This window comes from Dendropsophus ebraccatus, chromosome 3 (assembly GCF_027789765.1).
Source record: "Dendropsophus ebraccatus isolate aDenEbr1 chromosome 3, aDenEbr1.pat, whole genome shotgun sequence".
Taxonomy (NCBI): Eukaryota; Metazoa; Chordata; class Amphibia; order Anura; family Hylidae; genus Dendropsophus; species Dendropsophus ebraccatus.
In genome coordinates, this window is record NC_091456.1 from 176,076,541 (window position 1) to 176,101,509 (window position 24,969).

The window sequence follows — 24,969 nt, forward strand, 5'->3', positions numbered from 1 at the left end:
TATTTTTTTTCTTTTAATTATTATTTTTACTTTTTTTTTCCTTTGATACAATGAAAACTATTTTCTTTGACAAGAATTTTTTTTTTTGGCACCTTTCAAGATCCCAAAAAATCACAGAAGGGGTATATATCACGCTATAAAACTTGACTTTTAATAGATACCTTAAAAAACAGTCCCCACAAAAAACATCACTTCAAACCAAAAAGGAGCCCACAACCTTAAAAGTCCTCCTTAAAAAATACACACACTTGGTGATAAGCACATAAGGGTAATATTAAGTAATCAGAGGTTCTTACCCGTCATATATCTTGTATGCGCTTCTCACTCCAGGCATTAGTAGGGGAGATAATGGAGTACTACAAACAAAAGACACACAGAAGACAGGGCAAAAATGAGATAACCCTATCAGTCCCTAGTAAGTAGTGTTATGGTACTTTTACACGGAGCGATAATTCGCCCAATCGCACGATTAACGATTTTGAATGAACTATGTTTTTTTTATAACGATCAGCGTTTAGACTGAACGATACATCGTACGGAAAAATCGTTAAGCGACCGTTTTGCAATCGTTAAGCCTATCACACACATAGGTGAAATCGTTGAAAGAATGTTTACATGGAACGATCTGCGAATTTTTTTGCGAACGATCAACGACGATTTGAGAACTTGTTGAAAGGTCAAAATGAACGATTTCTCGCTTGTCGCTTGATCGTTTGCTGCGTTTACACGTACGATTATCGTTCGAATTCGATCGTTATCGTGCAAATTCGAACAATAAATCGTTCTGTGTAAAACCACCATTAGTGCTACCCCTACTCGCTCAGGGTCTATGGAGCACTCACCCTAGAAGGGGCAACCCCTACCCTGATCTACCCCTTGGTCAGTCCCTGTTAATCCCTCGAACAACACATGCCCTTAAAGTTCTCCGACGCGTTTCCTCCATACACTGGATTCCTCAGGGAGAGGTATCAACAGGCAATAAAGCAGGACTGAATACAGTCAGACAGTGGTCTGTACATCAGGTACATCGCAGCTCTTACCACTCTCGCTGGTAGAGTCACGGGAGGCTTAGCAGTGGCTCCTCTCCGATGCCCGATTCCTGGGTGACTGATAAACATATTCGGATGCCGCCACAGGATCCGGCAGCCCTTGCGTGACGCAAACGCTACTCCGTTACTTCCGGTCCAGGGCCCGGCATCACTGCGTCGCCTGTTACTAGGGCAACCTGGCGCTATCCGCTGCTACAGTGAGCCTAACTGACTTGCAGCAGGAATAACAATTGGCTACATAAGTAAATCTCAAAAAAAGCTTCAAATCTTTCAAGATCTGTGGCTTTTTTATTTCTTTTCTCTTGACAGGGTTTGGTGTGGTCTTTTGTGTCGTTTTTATCAATCCATTTTTTTTTAATACGTTTGATTTTCAGATCTTTTAGATCGTCTTTTTTCTTGGAGACGGATTGTTTGTTATGAGCGTAGAAATACCAAACGTATATATATTTGTGTGTGTATGTGTGTATATATATATATATATATATATATATATATATTTATTTTTTATGTTTTATGCATTAATTCATTTTATATGGGGAATAAATGAAAATTGAAATCAGGGGTAAGGTGGTGGTGGGTGATTTTTTTAAAATTATATTTTATTTTAATTATTATCATTATTTTTTTTTTCTACTAATTCTACTATTTCCCCTTTCATCGGTGATATCCTAATTGCTGATAAAATACACTGCATTACTACTGTACTACCACCACATCAACCACATCAACCTCCCTAATTCAGGAGAAGAAGAACCTGGTGTATTCCTAGTTCAGTGTTTGCCAGTAGCTTGCCTCTTACATAATCACTCACCTTGTATGCGGTATAATAAGGGTTAATTGTACGGTTCTTCACTCCTCACCCTAGGTTGGCTCCCGTCAATGGCATTTCATTAGGGTGAATGGGTTGCAATGGTTACATACAAATACTGTATGCAGTTGTGCCCATTAGACGCATCACTTAATATGAAAGGGATTAATGGGGTTTAGTTGTTAATCACTTGGAGTTAATCCCCCAGACTCCTATTAAACAAGCCGGTTCTACCTCTTTACTATTGTTACTAAGCAGCACCTGTATATCAGGTCTGCTTAACAATGTGATTACCGGACATATATAGATGTGATGTGACACCGCCACCGCCCCCCAACGCCGGACCATCACTCTAACCATCCGCAAGAGTTAGAGAAACGGTTTCCTGGAGTATAGCAAAAGCAAAGGTGCTCGAATACTACCAACATACATATATTAAAGTGCTACACAGTAATACTGAGCTTTGTGGTGCACCCCTACTAAATCCTGAATATGTAGGACGAACATCTCTATGTGGATCACTAGCAAAAAGCATAGATGACACCAGGGAGCTTTAACTTGTATGACGCTCATCAAGGATTTCTTTACATGTCATTGTTGTTTTTACTCTTTTTACTATTATTATAGATTTTTGCAGATTTTTTAGAAGATTGCATGAAAAGAACAAGCCTATCTTTGTTAATATGCAATATAATTTTAGTAGGATATGCAGATATCTCACAAGCTTGGCATTAACATTTGCACATTTAATATAAAGTATCACTTTGTATATATATTACATTATTTATCCTGAGTTACATCCTGTATTATATTCCAGAGCTGCACTCACGATTCTGCTGGTGGGGTCACTGTGTACATACATTACATTACTGATCCTGTACTGATCCTGAGTTACATCCTGTATTATACTCTAGAGCTGCACTCACTATTCTGCTGGTGGGGTCACTGTGTACATACATTACATTACTGATCCTGTACTGATCCTGAGTTACATCCTGTATTATACTCTAGAGCTGCACTCACTATTCTGCTGGTGAGGTCACTGTGTACATACATTATTTATCCTGTACTGATCCTGAGTTACATCCTGTATTGTACTCCAGAGCTGCACTCACTATTCTGCTGGTGGGGTCACTGTGTACATACATTACATTACTGATCCTGAGTTACATCCTGTATTCTACTCCAGAGCTGCACTCACTTTTCGGTTGGTGAGGTCAATGTATACATACATTACATTACTTTTCCTGTACTGACATGGACAGAGGTGGCAGCAGAGAGCACTGTGTCTGACTGGAAAGAATAGACCACTTCCTGCAGGACATACATCAGCTGATAAGTACTTGAAGGCTTCTGTTTTTAACTGAAGTAATTTACAAACGTATATAACTTTCTGACACCAGTTTATTTGAAAACAATGTATTTTTCTCCGGAGTACCCCTTTAAGCTCTTTACCTGCAGCATTATTAATGCAGCTCTGTTTGGAGTAATTATAATATACCCGGCTCTAGCTCGATACAAGTCTAAGGCCTCTCCCACTGACTCCCAAGGACTCATCATCACTCTCTATAACACAGGGGCCCTATTGACTTAAGGGGACACCAGCTAATGCTCTATTACTCCTGTGGGGAAGTGCACACTTTCCGGTAGTTATCCCCATGATAACTGGACTTTCATTACTTGGCCTAGTCAGGTCAAACTGTAGAACCCCTTTAAATAAATTATAGATGGCATTAAAACAGTTATACAGTATTAACAAACATGGCTACTTAATAAATGATGCCATATCTATCCAAGAGTCATGTCTGGTGGTGAAGCTTGGCTCCATGATTGACAAACACAGGAGCCAGAAGCAACAAACTCTGCAAGCTAAGTACTTCTATATTGTATTGTGAGCGAGTTTTGGAGCGTGCGAGTTTTTGATCTGAAGTGTGTTTTTGTCTCAAGTGTGGGACTTTAATATTCTGGGAAGGAGTGTATAACATACCTGTTACTGAGTGATATCTGTCCTTACTGGGTTTATAGATAACAAATCCCTGTACACATATAGTATATAGCAAGGTACTATAGATTAGTTTATCTGTATTTATTTTCCTAGAGGTTATATACATTGTATCTGGTTTACTTGGGACACATTACTATAGCCTGTATACACACAAGCTTGCTGGAGGTTACACAGGTGGAAGGGGAGGGGACTGATTGCTAATTAAGAGTTGATAAATTACATCTGTGTGAAGCCTCCCAGTCTCTCAAACACAGGAGCCAGAAGCAACAAACTCTGCAAGCTAAGTACTTCTATATTGTATTGTGAGCGAGTTTTGGAGCGTGCGAGTTTTTGATCTGAAGTGTGTTTTTGTCTCAAGTGTGGGACTTTAATATTCTGGGACTTTAGATTCGGGGAGTTTTAGAGGAAAACAAATTGTTTATTTGCTTTTGAACACATTGTTTGCTTTTGTTGCTTGTTTGTTTTTTCTTTCTTTATACATAATATCCCCATATAAATGAGCGCCATGTTTGACAATGCGGCCCAATGTACATCTTGTGCGATGTATGCAATCCTTGATCAACCGATCGAGGGTGCATACCATTGTGGGAGATGTGTGCATGTTGCTGGTTTGGAAGCCCAGATCCTGGATCTAAATGAGCAGCTGCAACGATTGAGATGCATTGGCAAACTGGAAAGGGGTCTGCTTCTCACTGAGCAAGCACTCCAAGGGGTAGATGGGGGAGAGTGTGATAGCATGGAGGTACAGGAGGAAGAGGCAGCTAGTTGGGTCACAGTTAGAAAAAGGGGTAGAGGGAAGAGTGTGAGGGAGGCCAGTCCTGATCTGGCACACCCCAACAAGTTTGCCAAATTGGCGGATGAGGGGGATGTTGATTCAGGGGTGGCATTGCTGCAGCAGGACACTGCCTCTGAAAGCCAGGGGGGTGTCTGCTCCAGTAAGGTGGGAAACAGGAGTTCAGGGCAGGCCAGGCAGGTACTGGTAGTGGGGGACTCAATTATTAGGGGGACAGACAGGGCAATCTGTCACAAAGACCGGGATCGTCGAACAGTGTGTTGCCTTCCTGGCGCTCGAGTTCGTCACATCGCGGATCGGGCTGACAGATTACTGGGAGGGGCTGGCGATGACCCAGCAGTCATGGTGCACATTGGCACCAATGATAAAGTTAGAGGTAGGTGGCGGGTCCTTAAAAATGATTTCAGGGACTTAGGCAGGAAGCTTAAAACTAGGACCTCCAAGGTGATTTTTTCCGAAATATTACCTGTACCACGAGCCACACCTGAGAGACAGCGGGAGATTAGGGAGGTAAATAAGTGGCTCAAGAGCTGGTGTAGGATAGAGGGGTTTGGGTTCATGGAGAACTGGGCCGACTTCTCGGTCGGTTACAGGCTCTACGGTAGGGACGGGCTGCATCTCAATGGGGAGGGTGCAGCCGTGCTGGGGGAGAAGATGGCTAAGAGGTTGGAGGAGTGTTTAAACTAGGGACCGGGGGGGAGGGCAACTACAATATAGTAAGTGAAGACAGAGTAGATGGAGAGCTGGGCCTAGATTATGGAACTGGGGGTGGAGCGGCGGGAGGGGTTAGAATAGTCACTAGTGATAAAAGGAAAGGGAATATGGACAAATATATTAAATGTATGTATACTAATGCTCGAAGCCTCACTAATAAAGCTGAGGAATTAGAACTCATAATGGTTGAAGAGAAATATGATATAGTGGGGATAAGCGAGACATGGCTGGACGAGACCTATGACTGGGCCGTTAATATCCAGGGTTATAGTCTATTCAGAAATGACCGTAAAAATAAGAAAGGGGGAGGGGTCTGTCTATATGTTAAATCATGCCTTAAGCCTATTCTGCGGGAGGATATATGTGATGATAATGTGGAGTCTCTTTGGGTAGAAATAAGGGGAGGGACAAAGAATAATAAAATTCTTATAGGAGTGTGTTATAAACCTCCAAGTATAGTGGAAGAATCAGAAAATCTTCTTATAAGACAAATAGATGCGGCAGCGAAGCAGGGGGAAGTCATTATTATGGGGGACTTTAACTACCCAAATATCAACTGGAAAGCAGAAACCTGCAGCTCCAGGAAGGGAAGCGTGTTTTTGGAAATAGTAAAAGATAATTACCTTTCCCAACTAGTAGAGGAACCAACAAGAGGGGGGGCCCTTCTGGACCTGATCTTAACCAATAGGCCCGACAGAATATCAAAAATAGAGGTGGGGGGTCACCTAGGTAATAGTGACCATAACATAGTAAGTTTTCAATTATCCTTCAATAAAATGATTAGCAGAGGGGCTACAAAAACATTAAATTTCAGGAAGGCTAATTTCCAAAAACTAAGAGAGGACCTTGGGAACATAGACTGGGACAATGCCTTCAGAAATAAAAGTACACAAGAGAAATGGGACATATTTAAGAGCATCCTGGGTAAATCGTGTGAACGACACATACCATATGGGAATAAACGTAGTAGAAATAAGAGAAATCCAATGTGGTTAACTACAGCTGTAAGGGGTGCAATAAATGATAAGAAACAAGCATTCAGACTACTAAAACAAGAAGGTAGTGGGGAAGCATTGAGCAACTATAGACAGAAGAATAGAATGTGTAAAACGCAAATAAAAGAAGCAAAAATAGCAACAGAAAGAAGGATAGCCACAGAAAGTAAAACAAATCCCAAAATGTTCTTCACCTATATAAATAACAAAAGACTCAAAACCGAAAATGTTGGTCCCCTCAAAAATAATCTGGGTGTAATGGTGGAGGGGGAAGAGGAAAAGGCCAATCTACTAAATACATTCTTCTCTACTGTATTCACAGAGGAGAATCCCATAACAGACGACATGACTAGGGATAATGTTAATCCTCCCATAAATCTCACCTGCCTAACACAACAAGAAGTGGGGAAACGCCTTAAAAACATTAAAATCCATAAGTCACCGGGCCCAGAAGGTATCCATCCTAGAGTTTTGCAAGAATTAAATACTGTGTTGGACAGACCGTTATTCCTATTATTCAAAGATTCTATTACGACAGGGATTCTTCCACAGGACTGGCGCATAGCTAATGTGGTACCAATATTCAAGAAGGGGTCAAGGAGTGATCCTGGAAACTACAGGCCTGTAAGTCTAACATCTATAGTAGGTAAAGTATTTGAGGGGATTGTAAGAGATGCTATACTGGAGTATCTTAATGAAAATAATCTTATGACGCAGCACCAGCATGGATTTATGAGGGATCGGTCCTGTCAGACTAATCTGATCGGCTTCTATGAAGAGGTAAGTTATAGACTGGACCTGGGGGAGGCTGTGGATGTTGTGTATCTGGACTTTTCAAAGGCATTTGATACTGTGCCGCATGAAAGGTTGGTCTACAAAATGAGGATACTGGGACTCGGGGAAAACGTATGCAAATGGGTAAGTAACTGGTTGTGTGATAGAAAACAGAGGGTGGTCATTGATGGAACATATTCAGATTGGGTTTTAGTTACTAGTGGGGTACCACAGGGGTCAGTGTTGGGTCCACTTCTTTTTAATATTTTTATTAATGATCTTGTAGAGGGGCTACAGAGTAGAATCTCCATTTTTGCAGATGATACTAAACTGGGTAAAGTAATCAGTACAGAGGAGGATAATATCCTATTACAGAGGGATTTGGAGAAGCTAGAGGCTTGGGCAGAGAAATGGCAAATGAAGTTTAATGTGGATAAATGTAAGGTTATGCATTTGGGCCATAGAAATAATAAGTACAGTTATGTGCTAAATAATAAAACACTGGGTAAAACTACTTCCGAAAAGGACCTGGGGGTATTGGTGGACAGTAAACTCAACTTTAGTGATCAGTGCCAGGCAGCAGCTGCCAAGGCTAATAAAATAATGGGGTGCATCAAAAGAGGTATAGATGCTAAAGATGAGAACATAGTTTTGCCTCTTTATAAATCACTGGTCAGACCACACATGGAATACTGTGTACAGTTTTGGGCACCGGTATATAAGAAGGACACAGCTGAACTAGAGCGGGTGCAGAGGAGGGCAACAAAGGTCATTAAGGGAATGGGTGGGTTACAGTACCAGGACAGGTTATCACGCTTGGGGTTATTTACGCTAGAAAAAAGACGTCTTAGGGGCGATCTGATCACAATGTACAAATATATGAATGGACAGTACAGAGATCTTTGTAGTGGTCTTTTTACTCCTAGGTCTGTAACAATGACAAGGGGGCATCCTCTACGTCTAGAGGAAAGAAGATTTCATCATCAGCATCGACGCGGGTTCTTTACTGTACGAGCGGTAAGACTGTGGAACTCTCTGCCACATGATGTTGTCATGGCTGATTCATTAAATAAGTTCAAGGGAGGCCTGGATGATTTTCTTGAAAAATATAATATTACAAGTTATGGGCATTAGATTTCTGGTGATACGTTGATCCGGGGATTGTTCTGGTTGCCATTGCAGTCGGGGGAGGGGGGGGAGTTTCTCCCTGTGGTGGGGCGTTTGTCTTCTGCCCCATAGGGGTTTTTCGCCTTCCTGGATCAACACAGTGGGATTTTCCTAGGTTGAACCTGATGGACTCTTGTCTTCTTTCAACCTTATTTACTATGTTACTATGTTACTATGTAGGTTGAGTAGCAATACCACACCCAACCTGTAAACAGGTGTGGTGCTCTTTTTCATAGAATGCATCCATTTTTTCTTTATTTCTAGACAACCCCTTTAAGACAATTTCATTACCATCCTAAAATTCAGTTCAGCATGAAAACCCCCACATAGTCCTGAAAGGGTGAGTTGTCCGGATCAGATTCTCCATCCAGTTGCTCCTTCTACGCCATTCATCCCATCGCTACATCACACAGCACTTCTCTTCAGCGGCTTGCTTAATCTCTGTGAACGTCGCTGTTGCCTTTTCCTTAATGGTATCAACGTCCATATTCTGAATGTTTTGGATGTGACCAAAGATTGAACCCTTCTCCTCCTCCTCATCTTGATCTTCAGCCACCATTTTTTGGAGGTCTTCAGGTAAATCGATATCATCTCCGGCCATCTGAATCTGATTATCATCTTTTTCACTCTAGGAATAGAACGAAAGAGGAACCCATAGACCGATCAGTTGTGATATGATATAAGAGTAGCAACTCAAAACACCACGTGCTATATGTTTAGTTTCTAAGAATGAATGGCAACAATACCGACATAAAGGGGTTTTATGAAGACAACCCCTCTCCATATGCCTTCTTATTCTTGTGGGCTTAAAGGGGTTTTTCGAGCACTTTGGTTTTTTATTTATTGCAAGGGCTGCATGGAAAATAACAACCAACCCATACTCGCCTTACATGCCTCCTGTGACATGCCAACAGGGATCCCCTGCTGAGCACTCTGGTGGCTACATCTGAGATTGACTTGTCTTGGCAGTGACAGCCTGCTCAGCCAATCACTTGCTGGGATTTTGTCTCGTTTCTGTCTTGCCTTTCACAAGAAGGCGATCTTTTAGCCATGGCTTTCTAAAGGTTTCCTCCACTGGGGGTTCTTCCTTTACTGAGTGCTGTAGGATTACTCTTTGTAAATTGGTTGAGCTTATTATTTGTAATGGGTATGATGTGGCGGTCGGGGACAGTTGTAGGAAAGTTATGGTGAACTAACTTTACTGTTAGACTTAAAAGTGGTGAATAGGCTGAGCTTTGGTAGACAGCAGTAAAGTTGTGGTAATGATAACGTTATTCATAAGTGACACATAATTAATACCCTTGTAGACAGCAAGTGAGGGATATGCACTACCAATAGTAGGTGCTCAATTGCTAACACACCAGAAAAGCAAAATAACAAAACATAAAAAGGGATCTGTCATAAAAAGTAAAGGCATTTCAAAATCATCAAAAAATACTTGATTTACATGAATCACAAAAATATAATGACAACAAGCTCCCTAGCCCCATAAGAACCCTCAAACAATACCCTACACGTAGGGTCCAAACCAATAAGTTAGGCCCCAAGACCTGCAGCAAGATAGGTGACCTGAAATTCTCCCCTCCTCTTTACACTGGAGACTGATGCTGCATTTACACGGAACGATTATCATTCAAATTTTCACGATAACGATTGACTTCGAACGATAATCGTACATGTAAACGCAGCGAACGATCAAACGATGAGCGAGAAATCGTTCACTTTGATCTTACAACATGTTCTTAAATTGCCGTTTGTCGTTCACAAAAAAATCGCAGATTGTTCCGTGTAAACAGTCGTTCACCGATTTAACCTTTGTGCGAGATAGGCTTAAGCGATTGCGAAAAATTTTTCCGTACGATATATCGTTCCGTCTAAACGCTGATCGTTATAAAAAAAAAAACGTTACTTCGAAATCGTTGATCGTATGATCGGGCGAATTATCGCTCCGTGTAAACCCAGCATAAAAGAAAAGAAAGAAAGAAAGAAAGAAAGAAGTAAAGTGGCCAAAAGATGTAAACAGATGTCACCCTGTGGAAAGGGGGTTACCATCTGTTGCAGTCTCTGGTTCCTACGTGTTCTGTCCTGTTATTGGGACTGCATCAGGGATGAGGAATAGGCTATAGGGGCTTCTATAAATACCCAAAATTGTTTTTACAAATCAATACAAATGTTAATCCCCTATTATAGATAATAGTGGAGAAGAGCTTGAGGGATCCCCATGCTGCAGGATGATGTTAAGATGGTGCTTGCAGCGTCTACAGCATGTATTAATGCTGATGTGTCTGTGCCAACATATGATGATATCATTACACAGATGGCAGAAAGGTGCAGGTTACAAGCTTGTTTCACGCGGCTGCGCTTCAACAGACCCCTGTTGAAGCACAGCCGCGCAAAACAAGCTTGTAACCTGCACCTGTCTGGCGTCCGCCCTGGTTATTTTTTTCTGTGGCATTTTTCTGTTCTCTCTGGTGTTTTTTTTTTTTTTTTTGGCTTTGTGCCAGTTTTTCCAAAACGCATCATGCTGGTGTTTTTTTCAACAAAATAGAGTTCAATCATGCCTGTCAAAAACAATTGAAAAAATGCCAGAAAAAAACGCCACAAAAAAGCTGTGTCTGGTGGCACCCTTATGGACATAATTTCGGCAGTTACAATAAACCAAACTTAGTCCATCATAAAACTTCATCTAAGTGCATTACCTGCGGTAATCTGTATTTTTCCCTTAAATGTACCCGTAAGGTGGCTCTTTCTGCTTTTCTCTGAACAAACTTGGCATCTCTTTCCATCCTGCAACACAAGAAATGTTTATATAAAATGCCATCCCTACCCAATCATTATAAAAAAAGATGAAATTCAAAAATTACATTGATAAACATACTCTATAATAACACCATCAGGGCAGAGGTCAAAGTCTCTTTTGGGGTTTTCCCAACTATGAGACGTGATGCATGTACCTGGGCATTTTTAGATATTACACTACTGTGGGCACTACGTATCCTCTATCTAATTATTTCATACTTATATACAGTGAGGAAAACAAGTATTTGATACGCTGCCGATTTTGCAAGTTTTCCCACCAATAAAGAATGGAGAGGTGTGTAATTTTTACTGTAGGTACACTTCAACTCTGAGATATAGAATCTTTGAAAAAAACTGAAAATTTACATGATGTATGATTTTTAAATAATTTGCAGTTTATTGCATGAAATAAGTATTTGATCACCTACCAACCAGCAAGAATTCTGCCTCTCACAGACCTGTTCTTTATTTAAGAAGCTCCTCCTACTCTGCACTCTTTACCTGGATTACTTTCACCTGTTTGAACTCATTAACTCTATAAAAAACACCTGTCCACACACTCAGTCACACTTCAGCCTCTACCCATGGCCAGGACCAAAGAAGTGTCTAAGGATACCGATGACAAAATTGTACACCTTCACAGGGCTGGGATGGGCTACAGGACAATAAGCAAGCAGCTCGATGAGAAGGAAACAACTGTTGGCATGTTTATTAGAGAGAGAAAGAAATACAAGATAACAGTCAGTCATCCTTAGTTTGAGGCTCTATGCAAGATCTTGCCTCGTGGGGTATGGATGATTCTGAAAAAGGTCAGGAACCAGCCCAGAACTACACAGGAGGACCTGGACAATGACCCTAAGAAGATTTGGACCACAGCCTCAAAGATTACAGTTAGTAACTAGAGATGAGCGAACCTTGAGCATGCTCGAGTCCATCAGAACCCGAACTTTCGGCATTTGATTAGCGGTGGCTGCTGAAGTTGGATAAAGCCCTAAGGCTATGTGGAAAACATGGATATAGTCATTGGCTGTATCCATGTTTTCCAGACAACCTTAGAGCTTTATCCAAGTTCAGCAGCCACTGCTAATCAAATGCCGAACATTCGGGATCGGATCGACTCGAACCCGAACCCGGTTCGCTCATCTCTATTAGTAACAAATTACGCCATCATTGGCCTGTGTGAAGTTCACCAATGACCATCTGGATGATTCAGAGGAGGCATGAGAAAAGGTTGTATAGAACTTTTTGGTATGAACTCCACTCACTGTTTTTGAAGAAGAAGGATTAGTACAACGCTTAGAACATCATGCTTTTGGGGGTATTTTTTTTACAAAGCACTGTATTGAAGGGAGAATGGATGGGGCCATGTATCGCATGATTTTGGCCAACAAGCTACTTCCATCAGTGAGAGCACTGAAGATGGGTCATGGCTGGGTCTTGCAGTATGACAATGATCTGAAACAAAAAGCCAGGACAAGTAAGAAGTGGCTGCGGAAGAAGCATTTCAGAATCCTAATGTGGCCTAGCCAATCTCCTCAGCTGAACCCCATAGAAAAACTTTGGAGGGAGTGATTTTCTGTATTTTTTTTTTTTATAGAATCTGTCTAACAAGTGACATGTACCCAAGATAAAAATTACACACCTCTCCATTCTGTGTAGGTGCGAAAAAACTGCAATATCCGCATCGTATCAAATATTTATTTATTTATATATAGGGGGTGCAGGCTATGCTCGCTCCAGGCTCCACATTACAAGCAACCCAATGACACATAATAGTCGGGGGCAGGAGTTCCTTGTTAAACATGGCATCCATTGCGAATAAATGGGTGATCATACAATGGGTGGTCACCTTGAGTGGGAACCATTCTTTGCAGCTGCTTCTGTTGTGTCTAAAAAAAAAAAGGGTTCTCGAGTGCTATCTGGTCATAGGAAGAAGTAATCACAAGAAGGAGGATTAGGACAATAGGAAATTGACCTAACGGGTGAAGCATCTAAGTAGCAATAATCATATTAATTACCTGATCCAATTTCTTGCTCCAAAGTCAAGTCTGAGAACTAAGATCCCTTAATGATATGTAGATGCGACTAGCTATGTACACGCCATGGGTATATAGTATACACACATGCACACACCAAAACAGACGCAACATGTGCAGGCTTCACATCCGCCAACATCCCCAGAAGTAAAAGGCCAGGGATTGCCAGCTCTGTGATCGTTCCGGCTTTTCTGTACATGTTGATATAGAGCTTGTCTATGGATGACGAAGAACCCTGTGATTGATTCCATATCCATAACTGAACCCATGTATATGAAGTTCAAAAGAATGTTACCATAGCACTAAAGTGGTCCTCTTCCAAAGAAGGGTCTCCTCTGTTCTGTAATCCTATAAGCCAGATAGCTTGCAACAAGCATGCATCAGTGTCCCTCCCTTCACCCAAGCTTAGGCCTCTGTGCCCAGGCAGCTGTCCAAACTTGACTCCTGTGGTCATACATAAGCCAACCTGGGTATACGAAGGTCTAATGTATAAATTGCAGGTCCTTCCAATGTGTGGTTGAACCCTTTCCGTATCACCAGGCATACATGTAAACCTAACATGTGCAGGGGGCATGTGAAGAGGCATATAACCCCCTAGATACCTCCATCAATGACAAGTGCGGCATCTAGTTGGTTAAAGAGGGTGCGATGGCCGCTGCAACAGCACAATTCTGGGGGGCTGATCAGTTGTCATGGCAGCCAAAGGTCGTCTGAAGACTTATGTGGCTGACCTCATAGGACTCCTTGCAGGACTATAGAGGTTTGGGACTTAAAGTGATATTGTCACCTCCCTTACTCTACATGCGGTTCTCCGCACCATCCACAAGCTTAGATGCAGATGTAAAACTTCTCTGTCTTCTTTCTGCTCTAAAATCACATATTGCTGTGAAGCCCCATGTAGGTGACACTCTCCAATGACAAATGGCCAGGGGGTGACAGAATCACTCTAAGCATTGGCGTGAACTAATCAAGTGGGGTCACCTACAGGTACTAAATTGTAATAAAAATAAAGTTTCATAAAAAAATGCCCTATATAAAAATTCTAATAGCCCCTTTTTTACTATTTTCCCAAACAGTCTCCCAGAAATCGAACATAACTGGTATCACTGCAAGGCCTAGCATCCAGATGCATCCACATCTGTATTTAAAAATGCTACCAATTAAAACTACAGATTACGGCCCAAATAATAAGTCCTAACGCGTGATAAAATAAAAAGGAGCTATTTTGATGGCAGTTTTGAAGGGGAAAAATATTACTGTGACAAAAAGTAGCTGCATCATAAAAGGGTTAAACTTTGATATCCTAAGGATAGGCCATCAGTGTTACAGTCCAAGAGAAACCCTTTAAGAAAACAGTTACTAAGGAAAATTAGAGTAGTCAGGAGGTTGCCCATAGCAACCAATCACAGCTCAGCTTTCATTTCTCATAGGGCTCTGGTAAAATGAAAGCTGAGCTGTGATTGGTTGCTGTGGGAAACAAGGAGAATCTTAGTGTCAATTTCAGCCCCCCTGCTTCCTTTATGGTGGCACAACCCACTTCTCACCATCTAGTGCGGGGATAGGGAACCTTCGGCCCTCCAGCTGTTGCAAAACTACAATTCCCATCATGCCTGGACAGCCAAAGCTTCGCTTTGGCTGTCCAGGCATGATGGGAATTGTAGTTTGCAACAGCTAGAGGGCCGAAGGTTCCCCATCCATGATTAGTGTGTACTAAGGAAAGTAACATCCACAGAATATCACACAGTATACCGTTATACCATGTGATATGTATACTAACTAGTGTAAATCATATAATGCTATATATATATATATATATATAAACAGTGTATATATATATGTAGCAGAGCTGAATTTCTCGCAGTACTTTTCGTACATTGTTAAAACTCTCTCTTAAAAAAGGGTTATATAGGATTATAAAAACATGGTCGCTTTCTTCCAAACACAGCGCCACTCTTGTCTTCCGTTTGTATGTGGCATTGCACCTTATTTCTATTGAAGTGAATGGTGGCAGTGTTGTAATACCACACACAACTCAAGGACAGGGGTGGCGCTATTTTTGGAAGGAAGCAGTCAGATTTTTTTCTGAATATGGGATTACCCCCTGGATCCTGTGTATGATTTACCTATAAAACCACAGATACCACATCAGGATACCCCCAGGATACAGTATGTACCAAACAACAAACTCGGCTCTGTATAAGCATCCCGCGGTGCCATTTACATTACGGCTACGTGCTACACGTCACACGACGGGAAGGTGTAGTCCTAGCTTTATTGTACGCATGCAAATCAGACATTGTGAATTATGATTGGTGACCCCCAAATAGGGCAACTGGAACTATAACAAATTTGTTTTCCAATAATCCTGAAAACATAAAGTTAACGGATAACAACAACCAGTTATATTGCACTCTGTGCAAAAACAGCTACAAAAAATTCAGATGTAGCAGAGTTGAGTTTGTTGTTTGAAGAATTGAGGCTACTCTAAGATTTTGTTGCAGAAATTGTAATATGACCCAATGACAAAGTCAGCTCCACTACATATGTAGCTCATACTCACTGCTCCTCCACCAGTTGCCTCTGATACTCCTCATACTCTTCACGGGTCATTCCTTGGGCAGCAGCCGGGTCAGATGTGTCTGCACTCTCCGTCTTCTCTTCGCTCGATTCTCCAAATCCAAAACCCTTCAAGGGGTTGCCCACCATGCTCTTGATTAGGAACGCCATGTCCACCGCCTATCTGACCATACAGACCCCAGATAATATAATAATAGAGTGTATAGTCGGGCAGGGGAGATGTGTGCAGCAATACCAGCTGGTCAAGGGCACACTGTTCCCTGGAACTGTATGCCAAAAATGGTTTGTCAGCCATAATCTGGATTAGCGGGTGAACCGCTCTGGACGGAGGCAGATGGTTCAGATTACTGCAAAAATCATTAGATGCAGCTGCCTACTTTCCATATTAATACCTTAAGCTAATTTCCAATCAAAGTATATGATATAGAAGGAGGAATATTAGGGAGGGTGAAACTTTTATTTAGATGAATAAAAAATTATAATTTTGGGTTACTTTCTTGAAAAAAAAATTCAAACCAAAGTCCAAAAAAATTCTCTGTCCTTGACTTGTCCTCTACTATATCTTAGGCCTCGAGCACCCATAGAAAGGGCTATGGTACTAGGGGATAAGGGATATGGGAGTTCTGGTGGATTCCAATGGACACCGTGTTATGGAAATATTCTCCCTTCAATTTTTAGTTTTGCAACAGCTCCATGGTAACATTGGCCGCACAAAGTTAAGGAGGTACTCCAGCGAATTTTTTTTTCTTTCAAATTAACTGGTGTCAGAAAGTGCAAGAGATCTGTATTTTACATCTATTTAAAAATCTCCAGTCTTCCAGTATTTATTACCTTCTGTATGTCCTGCAGGAAGTGGTGTATTCTTTCCAGTCTGACACAGTGCTCTCTGCTGCCACCTCTGTCCCTGTCAGGAAATCCCCATAGAAAACCTCTCTTGCACTGGACAGTTCCTGACATGGACAGAGGTGGCGTCAGAGAGCACAATGCCATACTGGAAAGAATAGACCACTTCCTGTAGGACATACAGCAGCTGATAAGTACTGGAAGACTTGAGATCTCAGAGACAAATCTCTGGCACCAGTTGGTTTAAAGGCTTTATATTGCAATTAATAACAGTGAATAGGATTGACACAACAGGGGTCAACAAAAAAAAGTCTTGGCAGAAATACAAACCTAATGGACTTGATTGACATTTGGGAATTATGCGGCCGCTCACTTACCCCTCCGCCTGTATCTCAGGATGGTAGTGAGACACGGAGCATTCAGATTCAGATTTATCTGACAGATTTTTTAAGCCAAAATCAGGAACAGACTATAAACAGAGAACAGGTCATAAAGGAAAGACTGGATTTCTCCTCTTTTCAAATCCATTCCTGGCTTTTGCTTCAAAAATCTGTCAGATAAATCTGTGTGTAAAGGCACCCTAACTTTTCACTTGTCTGAGAACTTGTTGAAGGTTACTCCAACTGAATTTTTTTTTTCTTTCAAATCAACTGGTGCCATAAAGTGCCAGAGATTTGTAATTCACTTCTATTAAAAAAATCTTAAGTCTTCCAGTACTTATCAGCTGATGTATGTCCTGCAGGAAGTGGTGTTTTCTTTCCTGTCTGACACAGTGCTCTCTGTTGCCTCCTCTGTCCATGTCAGGAACTGTCCAGAGCAGCAGCAAATCCCCATAGAAAACCTCTCCTGCTCTCCAGACTGGAAATAATACAACTTCCTGTTGGGCATACAGCAGCTGATAAGTACTGGAAGGCTTGAGATTTTTTAATAGAAGTAAATTACAAATCTCTGGCAATTTATGGCAGCAGTTGATTTGAAAGAAATTTTTTTGGGTGTACAACCCCTTTAATGCTTGAGGCTATGTTCACACACTGCTCTTTTGACTGTATACTATTATTATTATTATTATTATTATTATTATTATTATTATTATATAATGGCCATAATTTATAAAAGTAAAATAAAGCCATGTTTGCTATCTACTTTTACGGTTAGTTTAAAATTACGTTGGTATTCTTTTAACTATTTTGTGAGATAGTCCTGCAGGAAGTGATGTATTCTTTCCAGTCTGACACAGTGCTCTCTGCTGCCACCTCTGTCCATGTCAGGAACTGTCCAATGCAGGAGAGGTTTTTTAAGGGGATTTGCTACTGCTCTGGAAAGTTCCTGACAGAGACAGAGGTGACAACAGAGAGCACTGTGTCAGACTGTGCAGGGCATACAGCAGCTGATAAGTACTGGAAGACTCTAGTTCCAAACATAGAAATTACAAACTGTATAACTTTCCGACACCAGTTGATTTATTTACCACTGGACAGCAAGCAGTTAATGTGTTATGCACTTTAAACTATATATCCAGAGGGAAGCTGGAGGTGGTGGCCATTTGCATGTGGAGGCATCAGGGCACGTGCTGAACCATCACTGCAATCAGCTTAATCACAGATGTCTAGTAGAGCGGCTATTTTTAGCCGGTTAAAGAGGCAGAGTTTCCCTAATTCCATCATTTGCATTACTTGCTTTCTAATTAAATTACTCGCCGTACCCAGAAAGTTGTGGATATTCCGTAATCCCAGATTATCACCGATCATTTCAAAGAAACTAACGCTCCTTATAAAATCAACACAAGCGGCAAACAAATGGATTGTTCTCACTTGTGCACAGCACGCGTAATACCGGGGGTGATGTTATGGCTTCTATGGTAATGTCAGATCCTCTGTGGACCAGTGTCTGGACTGACAGGTCTGCCATATACATTCATCATTAAAACCACCTAATATTCTTGAGGACCCCCTGTGACATCAGAACAGCAATAACCAGTCCAGGATTTGAGATGTCCCCTGTAGTATCAGCATCCTGAAAGGTGTGAGGTGCGGACCCCATATCCCTGAGATGTCCCCTGTGGTATCAGCATCCTGTAAGGTGTGAGGTGCGGACCCCATATCCCTGTGATGTCCCCTGTGGTATCAGCAGTAGATCCTGTAAGGTGTGAGGTGCGGACCCCATATCCCTGTGATGTCTCCTGTAGTATCAGCATCCTGTAAGGTGTGAAGTGCGGACCCCATATCCCTGTGATGTCTCCTGTAGCATCAGCATCCTGTAAGGTGTGAGGTGCGGACCCCATATCCCTGTGATGTCCCCTGTGGTATCAGCATCCTGTAAGGTGTGAGGTGCGGACCCAATATCCCTGTGATGTATCCTGTGGTATCAGCAGCCTGTAAGGTGAGGACCCCATATCCCTGTGATGTCTCCTGTGGTATCAGCATCCTGTAAGGTGTGAGGACCCCATATCCCTGTGACGTCCCCTGTGGTATCAACATCCTGTAAGGTGTGAGGTGCGGACCCCATATCACTGTGATGTCCCCTGTGGTATCAGCATCCTGTAAGGTGTGAGGTGCGGACCCCATATCCCTGTGATGTCTCCTGTGGTACCAGCATCCTGTAAGGTGTGAGGTGCGGACCCCATATCCCTGTGATGTCTCCAGTGGTATCAGCATCCTGTAAGGTTTGAGGTGCGGACCCCATATCCCTGTGATGTCTCCTGTGGTATCAGCATCCTGTAAGGTGTGAGGTGCGGACCCCATATCCCTGTGATGTCTCCTGTGGTATCAGCATCCTGTAAGGTGTGAGGTGCGGACCCCATATCCCTGTGATGTCTCCTGTGGCATCAGCATCCTGTAAGGTGTGAGGTGCAGACCCCATATCCCTGTGATGTCTCCGGTGGTATCAGCATCCTGTGCGGTGTGAGGTGCGGACCCAATATCCCTGTGATGTCCCCTGTGGTATCAGCAGTAGATCCTGTAAGGTGTGCGGCCCCCATATCCCTGTGATGTCTCCTGTAGTATCAGCATCCTGTAAGGTGTGAGGTGCGGACCCCATATCCCTGTGATGTCCCCTGTGGTATCAGCATCCTGTAAGGTGTGAGGTGCGGACCCAATATCCCTGTGATGTCTCCTGTGGTATCAGCAGCCTGTAAGGTGAGGACCCCATATCCCTGTGATGTCCCCTGTGGTATCAGCATCCTGTAAGGTGTGAGGTGCGGACCTCATATCCCTGTGATGTCCCCTGTGGTATCAGCATCCTGTAAGGTGTGAGGTGCGGACCCAATATCCCTGTGATGTCTCCGGTGGTTTCAGCATCCTGTGCGGTGTGAGGTGCGGACCCAATATCCCTGTGATTTCCCCTGTGGTAACAGCATCCTGTAAGGTGTGAGGTGCGGACCCCATATCCCTGTGTTGTCTCCTGTGGTATCAGCATCCTGTAAGGTGTGAGGTGCGGACCCCATATCCCTGTGATGTCTCCGGTGGTTTCAGCATCCTGTGCGGTGTGAGGTGCGGACCCAATATCCCTGTGATTTCCCCTGTGGTATCAGCATCCTGTGCGGTGTGAGGTGCGGCCCCCATATCCCTGTGTTGTCTCCTGTGGTATCAGCATCCTGTAAGGTGTGAGGTGCGGACCCCATATCCCTGTGATGTCCCCTGTGGTATCAGCATCCTGTGCAATGTGAGGTGCGGACCCCATATCCCTGTGATGTCCCCCGTGGTATCAGCATCCTGTAAGGTGTGAGGCACGGACCCCATATTCCTGTGATGTCTCCTGTGGTATCAGCATCCTGTAAGGTGTGAGGTGCGGACCCCATATCCCTGTGATGTCCCCTGTGGTATCAGCATCCTGTAAGGTGTGAGGTGCGGACCTCATATCCCTGTGATGTCCCCTGTGGTATCAGCATCCTGTAAGGTGTGAGGTGCGGACCCAATATCCCTGTGATGTCTCCTGTGGTATCAGCAGCAGATCCTATAAGGTGTGAGGTGTGGACCCCCATATCCCTGTGATATCAGTATCCTGTAAGGTGAGGACCCCATATCCCTGTGATGTCCCCTGTAGTATCAGCATCCTGTGTGGTGTAAGGTGCGGACCCCATATCCCTGTGATGTCTCTTATGGTATCAGCATCCTGTAAGGTGTGAGGTGCGGACCCCATATCCCTGTGATGTCCCCTGTTGTATCAGCATCCTGTAAGGTGTGAGGTGCGGACCCCATATCCCTGTGATGTCCCCTGTGGTATCAGCATCCTGTAAGGTGCGGACCCCATATCCCTGTGATATCAGCATCCTGTAAGGTGTGAGGTGCGGACCCCATGTCCCTGTAATGTCTCCGGTAGTATCAGCATCCTGTAAGGTGTGAGGTGCGGACCCCATATCCCTGTGATGTCTCCTGTGGTATCAGCAGTAGATCCTGTAAGGTGTGAGGTGCGGACCCCATATCCCTGTGATGTCCCCTGTGGTATCAGCATCCTGTAAGGAGTGAGGTGCGGACCGCATATCCATGTGATGTCTCCTGTGGTATCAGCAGCAGATCCTATAAGGTGTGAGGTGTGGACCCCCATATCCCTGTGATATCAGTATCCTGTAAGGTGAGGACCCCATATCCCTGTGATGTCCCCTGTAGTATCAGCATCCTGTGTGGTGTAAGGTGCGGACCCCATATCCCTGTGATGTCTCCTATGGTATCAGCATCCTGTAAGGTGTGAGGACCCCATATGCCTGTGATGTCCACTGTGGTATCAGCATCCTGTAAGGTGTGAGGTGCGGACCCCATATCCCTGTGATGTCCCCTGTGGTATCAGCATCCTGTAAGGTGTGAGGTGCGGACCCCATATCCCTGTGATGTCTCCTGTGTTATCAGCAGCAGATCCTGTTAGGTGTGAGGTGCAGACCCCATATCCCTGTGATGTCTCCTGTGGTATCAGCATCCTGTAAGGCAGCGTTTCCCAACTGGGGTGTCGGGAGAACCCACCAGGGGTGCCGCGGGATCCCGGTGGGAAATGTGCACTGTCTCTTTAAGCATCCCGAGAAGCTGCGGCCACGCAGCTTCTAGGGATGCACAGATTGCTTTGATGTTCCGCCCGCACAGTGAGCGGGCTGAACATTAAAGCGAGCAGAATGCAGGAGCAGGAACTGTCAGCGTCCTGCTCCTGCATTCCCTCCCATAGGCTGCCGGGACTTCATACCAGCAGCCTATGGGACGCCGTGACATGACCTCTCCAGCAGGCGTGATGATGTGACGTCATCACGACTGCCGGAGGTCCCGTCCCTGCGGCTCGCAAGATGGAGCCAGAAGAGGAGGAGGAGAGCTGCTTCCTGCAGCCATACAGCTCGATTAGGTGAGTAGGATGTTTGTTTTTTTAGGGGCACCTCTGAGGGCATTATTAGTTCATAGGGGGCACCTCTGGGGGCATTATTAGTTCATGGGGGCACCTCTGGGGGCATTATTAGTTCATGGGGAACCTCTGGGGGCATTATTAGTTCATGGGGGCACCTCTGGGGGTATTATTAGTTCATGGGGGCACAGCAGGGGATCCTACATACAGGGGGCATCCCACATTCCTACTCGCTTTACTGCACATAACACCAAAAAGCGCAGTTACTTTGGGAGCCTACAGGAGGGAGAAAGGGAAAGAAGTTGCTAGAAATGTGCGGAGCCTAAATAGTTTTTCTCGCAGGTTCTGAAAAGATGAAACGTATCTGGAAGGAATCATCATGGAGGATGGAGAGGAAAAGGGAAAGTGACGCCTCAGATCAAAGAAGACGTCACCTGTGAGTCACTGTATGACTGTTTTCCTATTTTGTAGAACATTATTTAGTAGGGGTGCCCCGAGGTAATTTTTTTTCCCAAGGGGTGCCCAGAGGTGGAAAAGGTTGGGAAGCACTGATGTAAGGTGTGAGGTGCGGACCCCATATCCCTGTGATGTCCCCTGTGGTATCAGCATCCTGTAAGGTGTGAGGTGCGGACCCCATATCCCTGTGATGTCCCCTGTAGTATCAGCATCCTGTAAGGTGTGAGGACCCCATATCCCTGTGATGTCTCCGGTAGTATCAGCATCCTGTAAGGTGTGAGGTGCGGACCCCATATCCCTGTGATGTCTCCGGTGGTATCAGCATCCTGTAAGGTGTGAGGTGCGGACCCCATATTCCTGTGATGTCTCCTGTGGTATCAGCAGCAGATCCTGTAAGGTGTGAGGTGCGGACCCCATATCCCTGTGATGTCTCCTGTGGTATCAGCAGTAGATCCTGTAAGGTGTGAGGTGCGGACCCCATATCCCTGTGATGTCTCCTGTGGTATCAGCATCCTGTAAGGTGTGAGGACCCCATATCCTGTGATGTCTCCTGTGGTATCAGCATCCTGTAAGGTGTGACGTGCGGACCCCATATCCCTGTGATGTCTCCTGTGGTATCAGCATCCTGTAAGGTGTGAGGTGCGGACCCCATATCCCTGTGATGTCTCCTGTGGTATCAGCATCCTGTAAGGTGTGAGGTGCGGACCCCATATCCCTGTGATTTCCCCTGTGGTATCAGCATCCTGTAAGGTGTGAGGTGCGGACCCCATATTCCTGTGATGTCTCCTGTGGTATCAGCATCCTGTAAGGTGTGAGGTGCGGACCCCATATTCCTGTGATGTCCCCTGTGGTATCAGCATCCTGTAAGGTGTGAGGTGCGGACCCCATATCCCTGTGATGTCTCCTGTGGTATCAGCATCCTGTAAGCTGTGAGGTGCGGACCCCATATCCCTGTGATTTCCCCTGTGGTATCAGCATCCTGTAAGGTGTGAGGTGCGGACCCCATATTCCTGTGATGTCCCCTGTGGTATCATCATCCTGTAAGGTGTGAGGTGCGGACCCCATATCCCTGTGATGTCCCCTGTGGTATCAGCATCCTGTGCAATGTGAGGTGCGGACCCCATATCCCTGTAATGTCTCCTGTGGTATCAGCATCCTGTAAGGTGTGAGGCACGGACCCCATATTCCTGTGATGTCTCCTGTGGTATCAGCATCCTGTAAGGTGTGAGGTGCGGACCCCATATCCCTGTGATGTCCCCTGTGGTATCAGCATCCTGTGTGGTGTAAGGTGCGGACCCCATATCCCTGTGATGTCTCCTGTGGTATCAGCATCCTGTAAGGTGTGAGGTGCGGACCCCATATCCCTGTGATGTCTCCGGTGGTTTCAGCATCCTGTAAGGTGTGAGGTGCGGACCCCATATCCCTGTGATGTCTCCTGTGATATCAGTATCCTGTAAGGTGAGGACCCCATATCCCTGTGATGTCTCCTGTGGTATCAGCATCCTGTGTGGTGTAAGGTGCGGACCCCATATCCCTGTGATGTCTCCTGTGGTATCAGCATCCTGTAAGGTGTGAGGTGCGGACCCCATATCCCTGTGATGTCCCCTGTGGTATCAGCATCCTGTAAGGTGTGAGGTGCGGACCCCATATCCCTGTGATGTCTCCTGTGGTATCAGCATCCTGTAAGGTGTGAGGACCCCATATCCTGTGATGTCTCCTGTGGTATCAGCATCCTGTAAGGTGTGAGGTGCGGACCCCATATCCCTGTGATGTCTCCTGTGGTATCAGCATCCTGTAAGGTGTGAGGTGCGGACCCCATATCCCTGTGATGTCTCCTGTGGTATCAGCATCCTGTAAGGTGTGAGGTGCGGACCCCATATCCCTGTGATTTCCCCTGTCGTATCAGCATCCTGTAAGGTGTGAGGTGCGGACCCCATATTCCTGTGATGTCTCCTGTGGTATCTGCATCCTGTAAGGTGTGAGGTGCGGACCCCATATTCCTGTGATGTCCCCTGTGGTATCAGCATCCTGTAAGGTGTGAGGTGCGGACCCCATATCCCTGTGATGTCTCCTGTGGTATCAGCATCCTGTAAGGTGTGAGGTGCGGACCCCATATCCCTGTGATTTCCCCTGTGGTATCAGCATCCTGTAAGGTGTGAGGTGCGGACCCCATATTCCTGTGATGTCCCCTGTGGTATCATCATCCTGTAAGGTGTGAGGTGCAGACCCCATATCCCTGTGATGTCCCCTGTGGTATCAGCATCCTGTGCAATGTGAGGTGCGGACCCCATATCCCTGTAATGTCTCCTGTGGTATCAGCATCCAGTAAGGTGTGAGGCACGGACCCCATATTCCTGTGATGTCTCCTGTGGTATCAGCATCCTGTAAGGTGTGAGGTGCGGACCCCATATCCCTGTGATGTCCCCTGTGGTATCAGCATCCTGTGTGGTGTAAGGTGCGGACCCCATATCCCTGTGATGTCTCCTGTGGTATCAGCATCCTGTAAGGTGTGAGGTGCGGACCCCATATCCCTGTGATGTCTCCGGTGGTTTCAGCATCCTGTAAGGTGTGAGGTGCGGACCCCATATCCCTGTGATGTCTCCTGTGATATCAGTATCCTGTAAGGTGAGGACCCCA

The 24,969-nt window shown here is 44.5% G+C and overlaps 1 protein-coding gene across 1 annotated transcript; it reads right to left on the reverse strand.

Moving 5' to 3' along the window:
* Positions 1 to 8,544: 8,544 nt before the first annotated feature.
* Positions 8,545 to 15,867, reverse strand: CPLX4 (complexin 4). The gene is made up of 3 exons (XM_069964812.1): positions 15,701 to 15,867; positions 11,005 to 11,092; positions 8,545 to 8,933 (listed from the first exon to the last, which is right to left on the reverse strand). Exons 1-3 carry the CDS (start codon positions 15,865 to 15,867, stop codon positions 8,706 to 8,708), a joined length of 483 nt encoding a protein of 160 aa, XP_069820913.1. The 3' UTR covers positions 8,545 to 8,705.
* Between the last annotated feature and the right edge of the window lie 9,102 nt (positions 15,868 to 24,969).